We start from the raw sequence: 17,969 nt of genomic DNA on the forward strand, positions 1-17,969 counted from the left end.
GACACGGTGGCTGCGATGATGGGCTCAAGTATAGCAGGGATTGTGGGGCTGGCGCGGGATCGGGCAGTGTTTCATTCTGCTGTGCATGGGGTTGCTATGAGTTGGAAATGACTTGACAGCACTTAACAACAACAACATATACTTGGTAATTTTAACCAAAATTTTTTAAATCACAACAAACTTATATGTGTAAATCTTGCTTAAACCTTATCTAATTTCACATAGTTCCATAAAAGACTTGAGAGATTAACCTACAATTTTAATGCAGTAGTGTTCTCATACAGTATTTATTTGTGCTTTTATAGACTAATTTCACTCAGCATAATGTCCTCTAGGTTCATCCACGTTATGAGGTGTTTCGCAAATTCATTGTTATTTTATAGTGTTTCATAGTATTCTGTGGTGTGTATGTACTGTAGTTAGTTTATCCATTTATCTTTTGATGAGCACTTAGACTGTTTGTATCTTTTTGCTATTGTGAATAATAGTAACATTGAGGAACATACTAGCATTTTAACAAATGAGAAGGAGAAGATGTGAATAACATGAATAAGAAATGAAATAGATGACATCAAAGCAGAACCTACTGAAATAAAAATAATAATAACAGAATACTATGAAGAACTGTACTACAACAAATTTGAAAATCATTACCCATGGAACCAGCAGTCAAGACATCAGACAACGTATTGCACTCAAGAAATCTGCTGCAAAAGACCTCTTTAAAGTGCTGCAAAAGACCTCTTTAAAGTGCTGAAGAGATGTCTTTTTGAAGACAAAAGTGCCCCTAACCCAAGCTATGGTATTTTCAATTGCCTCATATGTATGTGAGAGCTGGACAACGAATAAGGAAGACTGAAGAAGAATTGGTGCTTTTGAGTTGCAGTGTTGGTGTAGAATACTGAAAGTACCATGGACTGCCAAAAAAATGAACAAATCTGTCCTGGAAGAAGTGCAGCCAGAATACTTCTTGGAAGCAAGAATGGCCAGACTTTGTCTCATGTAGTTTGGTCATGTCAGAAGAGACCATTCCCTGAAGAAGGATATTATGGTTGGTAAAGGGGAGGGTCAACGAAAAAGGGGAAGGCCCTCAATGAGATAGATTGACACAGTGGCTGCAACGACAGGCTCAGGTATAGCAAGGATTGTGAGGCTGGCCCAGGACCAGTCAGTGTTTCATTCTGTTGTACATAGGGTCACTATGAGTTGGAGCTAACTCGACAGCACCTAACAGCAACAACAACAGAAAAAATGGATGTTGTTGTTGTTAAGTGCCATCGAGTCATCTCTGACTCATAGCAACCCTATGCACAGAAGAATGAAACACCACCCGGTCTTGAGCCAGCACCACGATTCTTGCTACACCTGAGCCCATTGCCACCACCACTATGTCAATCCACCTCATTGAGGGCCTTCCCGTCTTTTGTCGACCCTCCACCATACCAAGCATGACATCCTTCTCCAGGGAATGGTCCCTTCTGACAACATGGCCAAAATATGTGAGACGAAGTCTGGCCATTCTCACTTCCAAGGAGCATTCTGGCTGCACTTCCTTCTGGACAGACCTGTTAGTTCTTTTTCTTTTTCTTTTTTTTTTTTTTAATTGTGATTTGGGTGAAGATTTACAGAGCAAATTCACTTTCCATACAGCAGTTCATATATACTTTGTCTCATGTCATTTACCACAGTTTACCACAGTACAACAGCTCCCCTTCCACTTCCTCCCCATAGTCACCTCTTCCCAGTTTCCATCCCTCCATACACTCCTGCCCCCTGAGCTGTCTCCCTGTGCATAAGCAGCCCTTCTTTCTCCCATGATTTTTCTCTCCAAGGAGTGTATCTACTTGAGGTAAATGTTCAACTCATATGCCTGTATTTTGTTTGGCTGGAAACCACAGGTGTGGGTTCAATTCCAGACCTGAAGGGCAGCTAGGGGCATAGTCTCAGGGGTTCCACCAGGTTCTATCAGGCCAGCAAACTTAGTTATTTTAGCAGACCACGATACTTTCAGCTTTCTTTGCCAGCACCACAGCTGAAATGCATCAACTCTTCTTCAGTCCTCCTTATTCACTGTCCACCTCTCACATGCATATGATGTGATTGAAAACACCATGGCTTGTGTCAGGTGCACCTTAGTCCTCAAGAAGACATCTTTGCTCTAGAAATGCAATACCTACCCACACTAACACAATCTGTGGTAGAAAGTTTGAACATCACAAAAGAAGAAGTTAAACAGGTCTTAAAAACACTCTATAAAAAAATGTCCTGGCCCAGATGGCTTCACTGGTGAATTCTATAAAACATTCAGAGAAGAACTGACACCAGTATTATTCAAACTATTCCAGAACATAGAAAAGGATGGAATACTCCTGATCTCATTCTATGAAGCAAGAATAACCTTGATACCAAAACAAGGCAAAGGCATCATTAAAATAGAAAATTATAGACCAGTATCCCTCATCAATATAGATGCAAAATTTCTGAACAAAATAATACCAATAGAATCCAACAATATATAAAAAAAATAATAATACATTAGGACCGAGTGGGATCAACAATAAACACCCATGGGAGCAGTAATCAGGAAATCAAATGACATATTGCATTGTTCAGATCTGCTGTAGAAAACCTCTTTAAAGTGTTAAAAAGCAAAGATGTCACTTTGAGGACTAAGGTGAGCCTGACTCTAACCTTGGTATTTTCAATTGCCTCATAGTCATGTAGAAGGAAGTCTTTCTCTTAAGGAAGAATGAAGAAGAACTGATGCCTTTGAATTAATGTGTTGGCAAAGAATATTGAATGTACATACCATGGACTTCCAGAAGAATGAATGTATCTATCTTGGAAGAAGTACAGACAAAATGATCCTTAGAAGTGTGGATGGTGAGAGTTTGTCTTTTAAACTTTGGTCCTGTTATCAGGAGGGACCAGTCCCTGGAGGAGGACGTTACAATTGATAAAGCAGAAGGTCAGCAAAAAAGAGGAAGACTCTGAACGAGATGTATTGGTATAGTGGCTGCCACAATCAGCTCAAAATAGCAACAATTGTGAGGATTGTGCAGGACCAGGCAGTGTTTTGTTCTGTTATCCATACAGTCACTATAAGTCAGAACTGACTCAAGGGCACCTAATAGCAACAGCAACCACATTTAGTTGATTCATTCATCTGGTAATGGACACTTGGGTTGTTTTCACCTTTTGGCTATTGTAATAACTGCAATACACAATGGTGTGCAAGTATCTGTTTGAGTCCTTGCTTTCAAGTCTTTTGGGTCTTTACCTAGGAATGGAATTACTGGGTCATGTGGTAATTGAGGAACCACCAAAGTGTTTTCACAGTGACTACACCATTTTATTGGAGCTCTGGCAGTGCAGTTGTTAAGTGCTTGGCTGCTAACAGAATGGTTAGTATTTTGAGCCCACTAGTGGCACCATAGGAGAAAATAAGCAGTCTGCTTCTGGAAAGATTTACTGCCTGGGAAACTCTATGGGGCAGTTCTACTCTGTTTTATAGGGTCACAATCAGTTGGAGTCTGCTCAAAGGCAATGGGTTATAGGCAGCATTTAATAGTTCCATGTGCAGTGCATGTGGATTCCAGTTTCCTACACCCTCATCAACATTTGTTATTTGCAGTTTTTTTGATAACTATCCTTAAGGAAAAAAAAAAAAAAAAAAAAAAGCTCTGGTAGCACAGTGCCTAAGGCATCTGACTGCTAACCAGAAGGTTGGTGGTTCAAACCCACCAGCCACTCCATGGAAGCAAGACTGGGCAGTCTACTTCTGTAAAAATTTACTGCCTCAGAAACCCAGTAGGGTCGCTATGAGTCGGAATCAACTCAGCAGCAGTGGGTTTGGTGTTTTCGTTATCCTAAAAAAAAAAGTCACTGCCATTGAGTTGATTCTGACTCATAGCGACCCTTGTTGAGTTTCTGTTCTGGTTACCTAATGCCGCTCTGATGGGAATATACCACAAATAGGATGACCTTGACAAACAGGAGATTATACTCTTACAGTTTAGGAGGCTAGAAGCCCAAGTTCAAAGTGCCATGCTCTAGGTGCTGGGTGAAAGCCCCTCAGCCTTGGGCTTCAGCTCTGCCTCCAGCTCCCAGCCCACTGAAGCTAGAGGCTTTTCTTCACTCAGCTGCTGGCTGCTGAGGCTGACAAACCCAAGGTTGACAAGTAGAAAGGCACAGTCCTGATGTTACCAAACTACATGGCAGGCCATTAATTTAAGTCCATTGTAAGTCCCAAGGTCAGCAGAGCATGGCAGGCTGCTGAGCAACGACATGGCTACGTGCAGGGTCCAAGCGTGCCATAAGCTAGAGACCATTGTCAAAGCTGCTGCTTATATACGGGAAGCAGACCACATGCCCAAATCAGCTACTCAGCTGCTTGTGGTAGATCTCACCATGGAGTTGATTGCCAGTCTCATCATGGGGGATAACTACCACCAGCTGCCCAGTCACTCAACCAGGCTTAGCCAAGTTGACACACAAATATAACCACCACAGTTTCCTAGACTCTAAATCTTTATGGAAGCAGACTGCCTCATCTTTCTTTGTGGAGTGGTTGTTCTGTTATCCATACAGTCACTATAAGTCAGAACTGGATTTGAACCACTGACCTTTTGGTTAGCAGCCAAATGCCTTAACCACTATAACATCAAGCTCCTTGATAACTATCCTGTTGTTGTTGTTATGTGCTATTGAGTCGGACCTGACTCATAGCGACCCCTCCTTGGGTTTCCGAGTCAGTATCACTACAGAAGTAGATTGCCCCATCTCTGTAGTAGTTTTGAATTTCATTTTCTTGGTGACTAATGATTTTGAGCATTTTTTATCTGCTTATTGGCCATTTGTACATCTTCCTGGAGGAATGTCTATTTAAGTCCTTTGGCCCTTGTTTAATTTGGTTATCTTTCTGTTGTTGAGTTCTAGGAATTCTTTATATATTCTGGATATTAAACTCTTACCAGATATATAATTCCCAAGTTTTTTTTTTTTTCCATTCTGTAGATTTCTCTTCACTTTGTTCATAAAGTTCTTTTTGCACAAAATTTTTTTGTTTTGATGAAATCCAATTTATATTTGTTGTTTGTACTTTTGGAGTCCATTATCAAAAGCAAGATCTTTTCTAAGTTTATGGTTTTAGCTATTACATTTAAACCATTGAACCATTTTGAGTTAACTTTTATAGGATATTACTGTGGGTCCAGCTTCATTCTTTTGCATGTGTATATTTAGTGGTTCCAGCACCATTTATTTTATTTTTCTGACCTTTAAAGGGCTCAGATTAGAACCCCTGTGTTTTGTTTTGTTTATTAATTTTTATTGTGATTTGGGTGAAAGTTTACAGAGCACATTCATTTTCCATACAGCATTTCATACATATTTTGTTTCATGACATTGACTGCAATTTCCTACAATGCAACAGCTCTCTTCCCACTTACTCCCCATAGTTACCTCTTCCCTGTGTCCTTCCCTCCCACGTACTGTTCTCCCATGACTGATTGCTCCAAGGAGTATATCTATCTGATGTAAATGTTCACCCCATATGCCTGTCGATTATTTGGCTAGAAGCAACAAGAATGAGTTCAGTTCCAGACTTGAAGGGTAACTAGGAGCCATAGTCTCAGGGGTCTCACCAGGCTCTAACAGACCAGTAAACCTGGTCTTTTTTTTTTTTTTTTATATATATATGATTTTGAGTTTTGTTCGACCTTGTTTTCCCACTCTATCCAGGATCTCCTACACCAATCCACCTCTGAGTGGTGACAGTGGTAGCTAGGCACATCTAGTTCTTCTGGTCTCATGGTCATATAGGTTGAGGATCACATGGTCTGCCAATCCCTTGAAGTAATTGTTTCCATGCATCTTTGTTTTATTTCGTTCTTCTTTGCTCTGGATAAGGAGAGACCCATTGTTGCATCTAGATGCCACTTGCAAGCTTTTAAGACCCCAGTTGCTGCTCACCAAAGTAGGACGTAGAACAATGTTTTTGTGTAGTATATTATGCCGGTTGAGCTTGATGTCCCCTCTGACCATGGTTCCGAGCCTGCACGTCCAACTACTTGCTACTTCTGGGTGGCTGGCTGTGGCCAAGAAGCTACCACAACCTTGCCCTTTGTCAGCTCTACTATACACCCACACATCTTACAACACAGATGTGCATGTAGAAACATTGTCTGCTGACCCTATGCATGGTCATAGGCACACTCTCCCTTGCCTAGACATAACCCAATTGTCAGCCTGTCCACCCATCTATCGACCCATAGATCAGAGCTTGCCATCACTGACAACACCGTACCGTACATGCAAAAGCGTTCATCTTTGTTGTCTGTTCCTCCTGTGTAACTCTTTCTGTCTTCCTCTTTCTCAGCCAGCACCATTTATTGAAAAGACTATTCTTTCCCCAGTGAATGGACTTGGCACCCTTGTAAAAAATAAATTGATCATAAATGTATGGATTTATTTCTAGAGTCTTAATTATATTCTGTTGGTCAATATATCTTTCCTTATGCTGGTACTATGTTGTTTTGATTATGGTAGCTTTGTAGTAAGTGTTAAAATAAGAAAGTGCAAGGACTCCAACTTTGTTCTTCTTTTTCAAAATTGTTTTGGCTATTTGGGACCTCTTGCAAGTCCAATAGGAATTTGACATCTAACTTTTCTTTACGTAAGAAAGGTCATTGGAATTTTGATAAGGATTATGTTGAATACATAGATACTTTCGGTAGTGTTGACAACAATATTAAATCTTCCAATCTATGAACCCATGGTTTTCAGTTTGTTTAGATCTTCTCAATTTCTTTTAGCTATGTTTCATAGTTTTCAAAGTACAAGTCTTTCACCTTCCGGTTAAGTTTTTTCTTAGTTATTTTATTCCTTTAGAGGCTATTGTAAATGGAATTTCCCCCCAATTTCCTTTTCAGATTGTTTATTACTACTGTATAGAAAAACAACTGATTTTTTTTGTGTTGACCTTGTACCCAGCCACTTTGCTGAATTCATTTATTAACTCTAGTAGCTTCCTTGTGGATTCTTTTGGACTTTTTATACATATGATCATGTTATCTACAAATAGAGATAGTTTTACTTCTTCCTTTCTGATTTCCAAAGATAAAACCAAACCCACTGCCATCAAGTTGAGTCTGACTGACAGTGACCCTTTGGGACAGAGTGCTTTTGTTGTTGTTATGTGCCATCGAGTTGGAATTGACTCATAGCGACCCCTCCTTGGGTTTCCGAGGCAGTATCACTACGGAAGTAGATTGCCCCATCTTCCTTCCAAGGAGTGGCTGTTGGGTTTGAACTGCCAGCCTTCTAGTTAGCAGGCAAGTGTCTTAGGCACTATGCTACCAGAGTAGAAGTGCCCAATTGGGTTTCCAGGGCTGTAAATCTTTACGGAAGCAGACTGCCTCATCTTTCTCCCATGGAGCAGCTGGTAGATTTGAACTGCTGACCTTTTGGTTAGAAATGCCTTAACCACTGTGCCACCAGAGATCCTCACTGTGATTAGATACCTTTTATCTATTTTTCTTGCAGGCTTGCTCTTAGTAAGACTCCTCGTACAATGTAGAATAACAGTGGTGAGAGGGGGCATCCTGATCTTGTTCCTAATCTTAGGAGGAAAGCTTTCAGTCTTTCACCATTGAGTATGATGTCATCTATGTTTTTTAAAAAAATAATTACCCTTTACTGTGTTGAGGAATTTCCCCTTTACTCCTAGTTTGTGAGTTTTTTTTTATATAAAAGGATGTTGCAATTTGTGACGTGCCTTTTCTGCATCAATTGAGATGCTCATGTGGTTGTTTCCTTTGTTCTATTAATGTGGTATATTATGTTAATTGATTTTCTTATGTTGAACCATCCTTGCATTTGTGGGATAAATCTTACTTGATCTTTGTGTATAATGCTTTTAATACGCTCTTGGATTTGGTTTGCTAGTGCTTTGTTGAGGATTCTATCCATCTTTTTATACCCTACTTGTGCCTCTATGAAATTTAACGTTCCAGCCATTAGTAATTACCTGAGAGCTTCTTTGATAAGTCCTGCCCTGTTTTATTGTTTTATTTTGTTAAGACATACAGACATGAGAATTTATCTAGCTAAATTGTAAATTCTTTAAGGGCACTGATTGATTTTTGATACTATTCTCTAGTCTATTCTTTCCTTCAAGTGGTTCCTTGAACATAATTTAATGTTCTTTAATGACTGTTGAATTAGAACATATTGGTTCAAATGGTTAATGTGCTTGCTGCTACCTAAAAGATTGATGGCACCTTAGAAGAAAGGTGCCTTGGAATAAAGGAGGCTTGTGGGGAAGATCTGATGATCTATCTCGAAAAATCAGCCATTGAGAACCTTGTGGAGCATAGTTGGGCTCTGGTACACATGGGATCTCCATGAGTCAGAATTGATTACATGGCAGCTGGTTTTATTGTTTTTTGTCTGTTTGTTTTTAACATTAGGTCTCCTGGTCTGGCTTTGTCTCCTCTCATTTTAACCCTTTACATCTCCTTTTTTTTTTTTTTTTTTTTCTTTTTTTTTTTTTTTTAATTTATGATGAATGCTGCCAGATAATGGCACACAACAACAACAACAACAACAAGCTGCCAGATAAAACCAAATCAAACCAAACTCACTGCCATCGAGTCAATTCTGGCTGATAGTGACCCCCATTGGGTTTCCAAGGCTGTAAATCTTTTATGCCTTATCTTCCTCTTGCAGAGCAGCTGGTGGTGGTTTTGAACTGCTGACCTTCTGGTTAGCAGCCAAATACCTTACCCACTAGCCACCAGAGCTCCTTTGCTGCCAGGGAAGATATGCATAATTAAAGGATCTTACGAACTATATTAATTTCACATGACTAGTAAAAAGAGAGTTGAGCAAGTACTATTCCTGCCACTGTTGCCTTTAGATAAGTCACAACCCTTCTAAACTTCATATCATCATCTGAGAGGTGTAACTGGTTTTGCTCATTAGCAGTTGTGAGGACAATTACTCATGTTTGTACATGATACTTGGAAAGTGTAAAACGTTATACAGTTGTAAAGGTGGAAGATGCTGCTTTTGGTGTTTGCACATTTGTCCTTGTTTTGATTTTGTAGACTTAAAATTCTGATTCATAACTAGGTACATAAGAGCCATATGTTTAAGGTGAGGAGAATAACATGGAGTATTTGCTTTTCAGACTCATCCTTTATGAACTTCCACGATTCAGACTGCGAGCCTAAAGGATCACCACCCTGTGACTCTTTGCTTTCCCTCAACACAGAAAAAATTCTGGTATGTTTCTTTCATCCACGCTTTTGATATTTTATGATCTGAAATACAATAAAGCTAGTTCCAGAAGGTGGAGATTGCTTCTGTTTATCAGCTAAGTCCAGTTGGTTTCATCTGCATAAGGTAAAGCCAGGTTACCTGGTATTTGGTCACAATAAATTGTTATTACTTATGAATGGAATGGTTAATCATTCTGGACCTGGGAGATCATAATTGAATCTTATTTCTGGGAATCCCTGAATGGTGCAAACAGTTAAGCACTCAGCTACTAACCAAAATGTTGGAAGTTTGAGTCCACCTAGAGGCATCTTGGGAGAAAGACTTAAGAAGTAAGCTTTGAAAAATCAGCCATTGAAAACCCTGTGGGGCTCAGTTCTGCTGTGACACACATGGGGTTGCTATGGGTCAGAGTAGACTCTGTGATGGCTGGTTTGTTGTTTACATATTTGGAGGTGCCTGTATGGATATCTTTTATAGCTGTACTTTTTTTCTTTTAAAATCAGAACCAGCTAAACTGTACAGGAGACCTCATTTCAGGAATATGTGTTTGTCACCATGTAATCTCTGCATGTAGGCTACCCAGATTAACATGGCCCCCTCTCTGGCTTGACTACAACAAGGTAGAAGGGTCTTAAAAACATCTGTCTAGATTCTCATTTGATCTCCTGCTTTCATATACATTTAACTCAATAAAACTGAATTGTTCTTTTAGTTTAACAGACTTTTTCTCCAAGCCTTTTCCTTCAGCATCTGTGTAGATGTTGTTTGCTTCTTTTGTTTAAAATTTCTCTTTAGAGTACTTTTTATTTCTCAAAGCTTTTCATTTTTTGCCAGAACTAAATTTGCAAGATAGTTTAATCTGGATTTCCAGATGTCTAATTTTTTTTTTTTTTTAATTGTGATTTGGGTGAAGGTTTACAGAGCAAATTCACTTTCCATACAGTGGTTCACATATACTTTGTCTCATGACATTGACCACGGTTTATCACCGTGCAACAGCTCCCCTCCCACTTCCTCCTCATAGTTACCTCTTCCTAGTGACCATCCCTCCATACGCTCCTGCCCCCTGAGCTGTCTCTCTGTGCATAAGCAGCCCTTCTTTCTCCCATGATTTTTCTCTCCAAGGAGTGTATCTACTTGGGGTAAATGTTCAATTCATTTGCCTGTCTTTTGTTTGGCTGGAAACCACAGGTGTGGGTTCAATTCCAGACCTGAAGGGCAGCTCGGGGCCATAGTCTCAGTGATTTCACCAGGCTCTATCAGACCAGCAAACCTGGTCCCCCCCACCTTTTTTTCTTCCCTGCAAATAATTTTGAGTTATGTTCCACATTGTTCTCCCTCTCTATTAAAGATCTCCAAAACAGATCCCCTTCCAAGTGGATGACAGTGGTAGCCGGGCACCATCTAGTTCTTCTGGTCTCCAAGTCATATAGGCTGTAGATCGGATGGTGTACCAGTCTCTAGAACTAATTGTTTCCATGAATTTTGGTTTTCTTCATTCTTCTTTGCTCTGGACGAGGAGAGACCCATCATTGCATCTAGATGGCAGCGTGCTAGCTTTTAAGATCCTAGTCACTGCTCGCCAAAGTAGGAGGTGGAACAATGTTTTGTATAGTATGTTATGCCAATTGAGCTTGATGTCCCCTGCAACTGTGGTCCCAAGCCTGCAGGTTCAACTACTCAGTCCCTCTGTGTAGCTGGCTATGACCAAGCTGTGACCACAACCTTGTCCCTTTTCAGCTCTACTACACACCTGGGAATTCTGATCATTCACATAAACTTATAGGACCATTGCCAACCCTATATATGTTCTTGGATACACTCCCCATTTCATAGCCAGATGTCTAATTGTTGATCAAAAGAGAACAATGAACTGATTTTGTCTAATTCACTATTTAGCAATCAATTTAATATATGAAAAAACTTTTGAATTAGACTTTTTAAAACCATAATGGGCTGTGTTATAAAGTAATAAGTTGGCCATCACTGAAAATATTTAAGTAGAAAGTGATAACCTCTGCCTTTTATGGGTGGTTAGATTCTTAGAGCTATGAGGGAAACTTCTTTTTGTAAAAAAAAAAAAAGAAAATAAGGAAATTTTTTGATGTGTACTACTACACACAAATAACAGATTAGTGTATTTGGAAAAGATCGATTCATTGAATTGGATGAAATGTTGATGACGATGGAGAAATTATTATCTACTTCAACAATAGATATGTTTATGAAATATAATTTTGTATATCGGGCCGCTAATGATGAATCAGGAGCCTTTGTGGTATAGTGGCTAAGTGCTCAGCTGCTAACCCAAAAGTCAGTGGTTAGAAGCAACCAGCTGTTCAGCAGCAGAAAGATGGGCAGTCTGCTTCCATAAACATTTACAGTCTTGCAAACTCTATGGGGCAGTTCTGCTCTGTCCTCATAGGGTCGCTGTCAGTCAGAATCATAGTGCATGTTTTGTTTTTTCCAGTATTGTTAAATTGCCTAAAAAAATAAATAATAGCAATTGTTGTCAAAATTATTATATTGAAGTATTGTAGAGCAGAGAATTACTTCCCCAAAAGCTACAGAAACCTCCAAGTGTTTAGAGGAACCTTCTTATTGATAGTTATTCAAATAATTTTCTACTAGTTGCATTTCCTGTTTAAGATAGTACTGCCTAGTAACTTACAGGAGAAAGGTCACCAATCTTGACCTTTCAGTTTCTCTACGGTGAATATACGGAACCTACAATATTCATTTACTCATTCATTCCACAGATATTTATTTAGCAGCTATTATGAATACAGCAGTGAACCAGATAGACTTGGTCTTGCATACATGTATTTTATACTCACTAACAAAATAATTATACAAATAAATATACAAGTAAAACTGTGCAAGTCATGTGAAAGAGAAGTAAAGGGTTTTCCCCAGTATGATCTTATTTAAATTAAATTATTTAAAGACAGCTTTTAGGAACTGAAACTTAAGCAGAGAACTGAAGGATGGGTTAAGGTTAATCTATCAGCAATGTCAGGTTCTGTGTTTTTATTTATTTGATCATAGCTTCTCATCTTTGTCCATGGAAGGTAACTACAGAGGTAGTATTAGACATGGATAAGTTTCTTTCTGTTCAAGAATTTAATTTGTTCATATTATACTATTCCTGCCCACTTCTGTTGCAGATTTTATTTCTAATATAAAGCAAACAATTTTGTATTAGATACATTCTGTAGTAGCTCTTGATGTGGCCAGGTAAATGATTTCTTGTTTTAATGGCATTTCATTTCTGTTCTTGTGTCCATATTTTTCATTACAAAGGCCTGGTACATCAAATACTCATCAAATATCTCATCAAATACTGGATGAAATAATAAGATTTTTTAAATTTTAAAAACAATGTTTATGGTTTTTTCCTTGCTATAAGCAGTTTACCAGACAGGGAAATATTTCAGATCTGTGTGCTTGTCTGTAATCATTTGACAGAGAAGAAGGAATGGTGTTCTGGCCACACCCAGACATACCCTGGATGTGACGTGCCTTGTGTTATTAAATCTGTCATGTTTTAAAGAAACCTTAGAAGATTCCTATGTGGCAAAGCTAGCTATATAGTTAAATAAGAAAGAACTAATGGAGTGTCTCTTTAGCTATCAGTGTCTTACTAGAGGGAGTAACATGTAAAACATCTCCATGATAGTTGGGTTTCCAGATATCTTATTTTGCTAGACTTCTGAATGGGGTAAAGTGGAATGAGTGAACCTCCTGAGATGGGCTGTCCTTCTGGTGTATATCTATTACTTGTGATTTTAAGCAGCAGCTTGTGTTTTAATCAGAACTAGCTTATTTTTTGTTTTATGAGGAAATCAAATATTGATCTGTATGTAAACATTAGTATGGATTTTGAGTGTGCAGGGAATGGAAATGGAAATACCTGAAAACCTGTTATTTAAGTCAATAAAGCCCAATAGATCACAACTCATCTTGGCTAATAAATACCAGTCATTGGTTAAATAACATGTAAGTCAGAATGTGTAAATTATACATTCCCATGTGTAATTATTTGCCTATCGTATATGCTTATGGACATCAGTACTATGGATTTAAAAGAAGAGGAATTCAAATAATTGGGCTGTCACTGGTTTCTAATCCTACAGTTTTGCCAAAAGCAACACATCCTTTAGTCTCTTAGTATCTTAGCTTTTCCTGTGTCTGTGGGTATACATATTTTAATTGTATCTCAGGTGACTCTGGTATAAAGTTAAAATTTAATGGGTATGCCACAGGCTAAGTGTCATAATTGACAGTACATCTTCTGGGGAAATGGAAGGTTTATGTATTGTCAGACCTCATTTTTCACCAAAACTTGATGGAGCCATCATTTTATATAGTGGACAAATACAACGTGGAAAATCATTTTAGTTACTAACCAAACAAAACCAAACCCATTGCCATTGAGTTGATTCAGCAACCCTGTGGGACAGAGTAGAACTGCCCCATAGGGTTTCCAAGGTTGTAAATCTTCACAGAAGCAGATTGGCTCATCATTGTCCCTTGGAGCAGCTGGTGAGTTTGAACTGTCAGCCTTTTGGTTAGCAGCAGAATGCTTTAACCACTGCACTACCAAAGCTCCCTTTTAGTTACTAAGCTTTCTTATTTACTTTGTTTCTTCCTAGTTCCTACTTCTCCTGCCCCAGGTACATATGTGTGTCTGAATATTTTCTTCAAGGATGAGGCTACTGAATTAAGTAGGATGATTGTAGCTTGCTTTGCACTATTTAGTAAAATGTCTTCTTTCTTGGTCATTTTTGCTGACCCTTTTATGACATCTCTGAACAACTTGTAGCTGTTATTTCTAAAATATTCTTAGAGTTTAAAATATAAACCACATTGGAGGACTGGTTGCTAGAATGTAATCTTTGCAATATAATTGATATTATGGAGTGAACTCTTAAGCAGCTAGCAAGCTTAATCCCTGTAGAAATAAAAAATGACCATTCATTGGAAATGCGACCATAATGATAAGGGAGAGCAAACTGTTATACAACAAACTATGTTTTTGTGATTAGTATGACATAAAGCTAATGCTTTCTTTAATTTAAATCAAATGTAGTTTTAATTTTTGAAAAATACAGGTTTACAATATAAGTTTTCTCTTCATTTGTAATAAGCTAGAATATTTGTTTGGTATTTCTTTTCAGAGCCAGGCCAAGTCTATTGCAGAACAAAAGAGATTCCCGTTTGCTACTGATAATGACAGCACAAATGAAGAGTTAGGTAAGATGAATCTTGAAATATTATTGTATTTGCCTAGAATTAGTAGATGCACAACAGGAAAACAGGTGTGATAGAAAGACCACTGACACTGGCTCTGCCAATAACGAGCTATTTGATACAGGATACAGCCTTCAACTGTTCAAATGTCCAGTTTATTATATGCTTTTTTTTTTTTTTTTAAGAAAAAAAGGTATGGATGAAATGAACCATAAGGCTTTTTTCTGTGTTTCTATGGGAATTAATAATTATTAATCATTTATATTAAGGGTTATTCATGTGTTGTCATCAAATATGAATATTCAAGAAATGAAAAAACCAAAACCCAAATTCACTGCCATTGAGTCGATTTGACTCATAGCAACTCCTCCTTGGGTTTCCTAGGCAGTATCTCTATGGAAGTAGATTGCCCAGTCTTCCTTCTGAGAAGTGGCTGGTGGGTTTGAACTGCCAGCCTTCTGGTTAGCAGTCAGATGCCTTAGGCACCACCGCCAGTGCTGAAAGCAGAGTATAATCACAGAAAATCTACTTTATCCTTCTGTGTAATAAAACAGCTAAGTTTAAGTATCTTTCACTCCTGAGGCTAGTTAGTTCTTGTTTGGTCAAAGGATATGAGTGCATACAAATTGAATCCATTCAAATCTGCAAACATGTCGTATAGTTTGGCTTGTCCAAGGCATGTTTTAGAGCAGCTGGTTTCACTGGTGTCAAATGTGCTTTTGACATGTCTCCCTTATTGCCCAGTCTGCTTGCACAACTGAATAGAGGTCCACGCACTGCATGGAACTGAAGTACGTGGCCCTGTGTGGGGCCTGGTTATCCAAAGCACCTGTAGGAAATCTGCTCAGTCTCACTTAATCATTTCACCACTTTTTTTTTTTTTTTTTTTTAATTGTGATTTGGGTAAAAGTTTACAGAGCAAATTCACTTTCCATACAACAGCTCACATATATTTTGTCTCATTACATTGACTACAATTTACCACAATTCAACAGCTCTCCTCTCACTTCCTCCCCATAGTTACCTCTTCCCTGTGTCCTTCCCTGCATGCACTCCTGCCCACTGAGCTGTCTCCCTGTGCGTACACAGCCCTCCTATTCTCCCATGATATTTCTCTCCAAGAACTGTATCTACCTAATGTAAGTGTTCAGCTCATATGCCTGTCTTTTGTTTGGCTGGAAGCCACAGGAGTGGGTTCAATTCCAGACCTGAAGGGCACCTAGGTTCCATCAGGCTCTATCAGACCAGCAAACTTGGTCCCTTTTTTTTTTTTTTTCCAATGATTTTGAGTTTTATTCCACATTGTTCTCGCATTCTATCCAGGATCTTCTACATAGAACCCCCTCCGAGTGGTTGACAGTGGTAGCTAGGCACCATCTAGTTCTTCTGGTCTCATAGTCGTATAGGCTGAGGAGTGAGTGGTCATTTCACCATTTTTGCAGTCCAAAATTTTGTATTGAGACAAATGACTTCTGATAATTATTTCCTTTTTCCTGTTACTGCAAGTAATTGAGAGCTGACTATTTTGAAAGTGCTAATCACTTTTTGCTGGCATTTTTTTGAGACAGTTTTGAGAACTAATCACCTTTTAAGGCCTCACATTTAGTCTCTTTGAAGTCCATGGATTCTCTCAGCTTAGTATTTACTATATTTACTGAATAATGACAAATGGTAGGACCTGCTCTATATTCTAAGATGAACCCTAGTGCATCCTGGGTAATATAGGCCCTATGCTGGCTTAGTTTTTGTACCACAATTTGGTTTTATGTTTTTTTTTCTTCCCTTTGGAAAAATGATTTCTGTCAAGGTATACATTGCTGGGAGATAAATCAAATGCAATCATTAAATCTTTCCATCTTTAAGTATTACCATTTTGTGGAATGGAATTACTAGTTAGTAGAGATTTCTATAGCATAGTGGCTAAAGCACTTGACTGCTAACCAGAAGGCTGGCAGTTCAAACCCACCAGCCACTCCTCGGAAGGAAGGTTGGGCAATCCTACTTCTGTAGTGATACTGCCTTGGAAACCCAAGGAGGGGTCGCTATGAGTTGGGGCCGACTTGACGGCACATAACAACAACAACAACAACAGAGATTTCTATAACATTTCCCACTGTTTCCCATATGTCTTTGGATATAACAAAATTTAGATCCTAATAGTTATTTTTATGTGTACCAGATTTAGATTAGGGTGATTTTTTTTTTTTTAATGGATGGCTTTGGATTTTTCTCACAAAAATATTTACTTTTAAATAGAAAGAGTGGTCATAGCCAACATTTTAAATGTGCTCCTAATAGTACAAAATGTATCCCCTAAAAACTATTTATTTTTATGGCTCATTCATTTGTTCATTTAGCAAGTATTTACTGATTGTGGAAAAACTGATACAAAATTCTGAAATTTTAGCTCTAAAAAGAATCCTTAAGAACAGGTTTCTCAAGGAAGACCCAGAGAGTTATGAAACATGACTGATGTCCTACAATCACCCAGCCCATGAGTGGCAGAGCCAGAATCTGAGCTCAAGTTTTGGCTTTCTAACATTTCATTCTTCAAAAACCATGCAAGCTCTTAGTGCCTGTTCATGTAATCATGGAGGAATTCAGACCACTTGCAGTTTAGACCCATATACAGCCTTAACTTGTTTCAGCACAGTATATTGGTTAAGAGTGTAGGCTCCAGCCTCTTACCTACTGCTCACTGTTTCCTCCTCTTAGTCCTCTTGTTTAGCTTGTTTATACCTCATTTTCTTAACTGTAAAATGGGTACAATAAGTGTATCTATCTCAATGCAGTTAAGGAGTGAATGAGTTACTTCATATAAAGGCTTAGGACAGTGCCTGGCACATATTACAGGTGCGTTGCATATAACTATTATTATTACTATATTATTACTGCTTTTACAATGAATACTGCCACCCACCACTAAAGATATCTCTGGTTATCTGGATTTTAGATATCTGAATGATATCCATTCTTACTAGTTTGAATATGAATTTGACCTTAGTTTATCTTTTAAAAGAAACTAAATGAAAGCCAATCTTCTTTTTATTTTGGAGAATGCCCCAACATTCTTGTATTATTATGATGTTCACTATTTTTGAATTTTACATTTGTTATTTATGAAGATATCCCAATCTTTCCCTGCATTTAATGTTCCTACTACTTTTAACTGCCAAGGGATTTAAGCTCTTCATAACAGTAAAAATTTTAGTTGCCTATTTTCTTGAACATACATTAGTTGCTATTTGAGGGGTGAGAGGACTGAAGTGATAAAATCTAGAATTGTTGCTGTTGTTGTGTGCTGTCGAGTCGGCCCCAACTCATAGCGACCCCTCCTTGGGTTGCCAAGGCAGTATCATTACAGAAGTAGATTACCCAACCTTCCTTCTGAGGAGTGGCTGGTGGGTTTGAACCACCAGCCTTCTGGTTAG

At 38.5% G+C, this 17,969-nt stretch overlaps 1 protein-coding gene across 1 annotated transcript in view; it reads left to right on the forward strand.

Annotated features, from left to right (window-relative positions):
* Window positions 1–17,969, forward strand: part of TTC13 (tetratricopeptide repeat domain 13) — a 139,231-nt gene that overhangs the window by 26,823 nt on the left and 94,439 nt on the right. The window contains exons 2-3 of the mRNA XM_007938492.2: window positions 9,194–9,288; window positions 14,466–14,541. Coding sequence (XP_007936683.1) covers window positions 9,194–9,288; window positions 14,466–14,541 — 171 coding nt within the window. The remainder of the gene's footprint in view (window positions 1–9,193; window positions 9,289–14,465; window positions 14,542–17,969) is intronic.

Source organism: Orycteropus afer, unplaced genomic scaffold (assembly GCF_000298275.1).
Source record: "Orycteropus afer afer isolate SDZICR_OR568_19922 unplaced genomic scaffold, OryAfe1.0 scaffold00050, whole genome shotgun sequence".
NCBI classification, from domain to species: Eukaryota; Metazoa; Chordata; class Mammalia; order Tubulidentata; family Orycteropodidae; genus Orycteropus; species Orycteropus afer.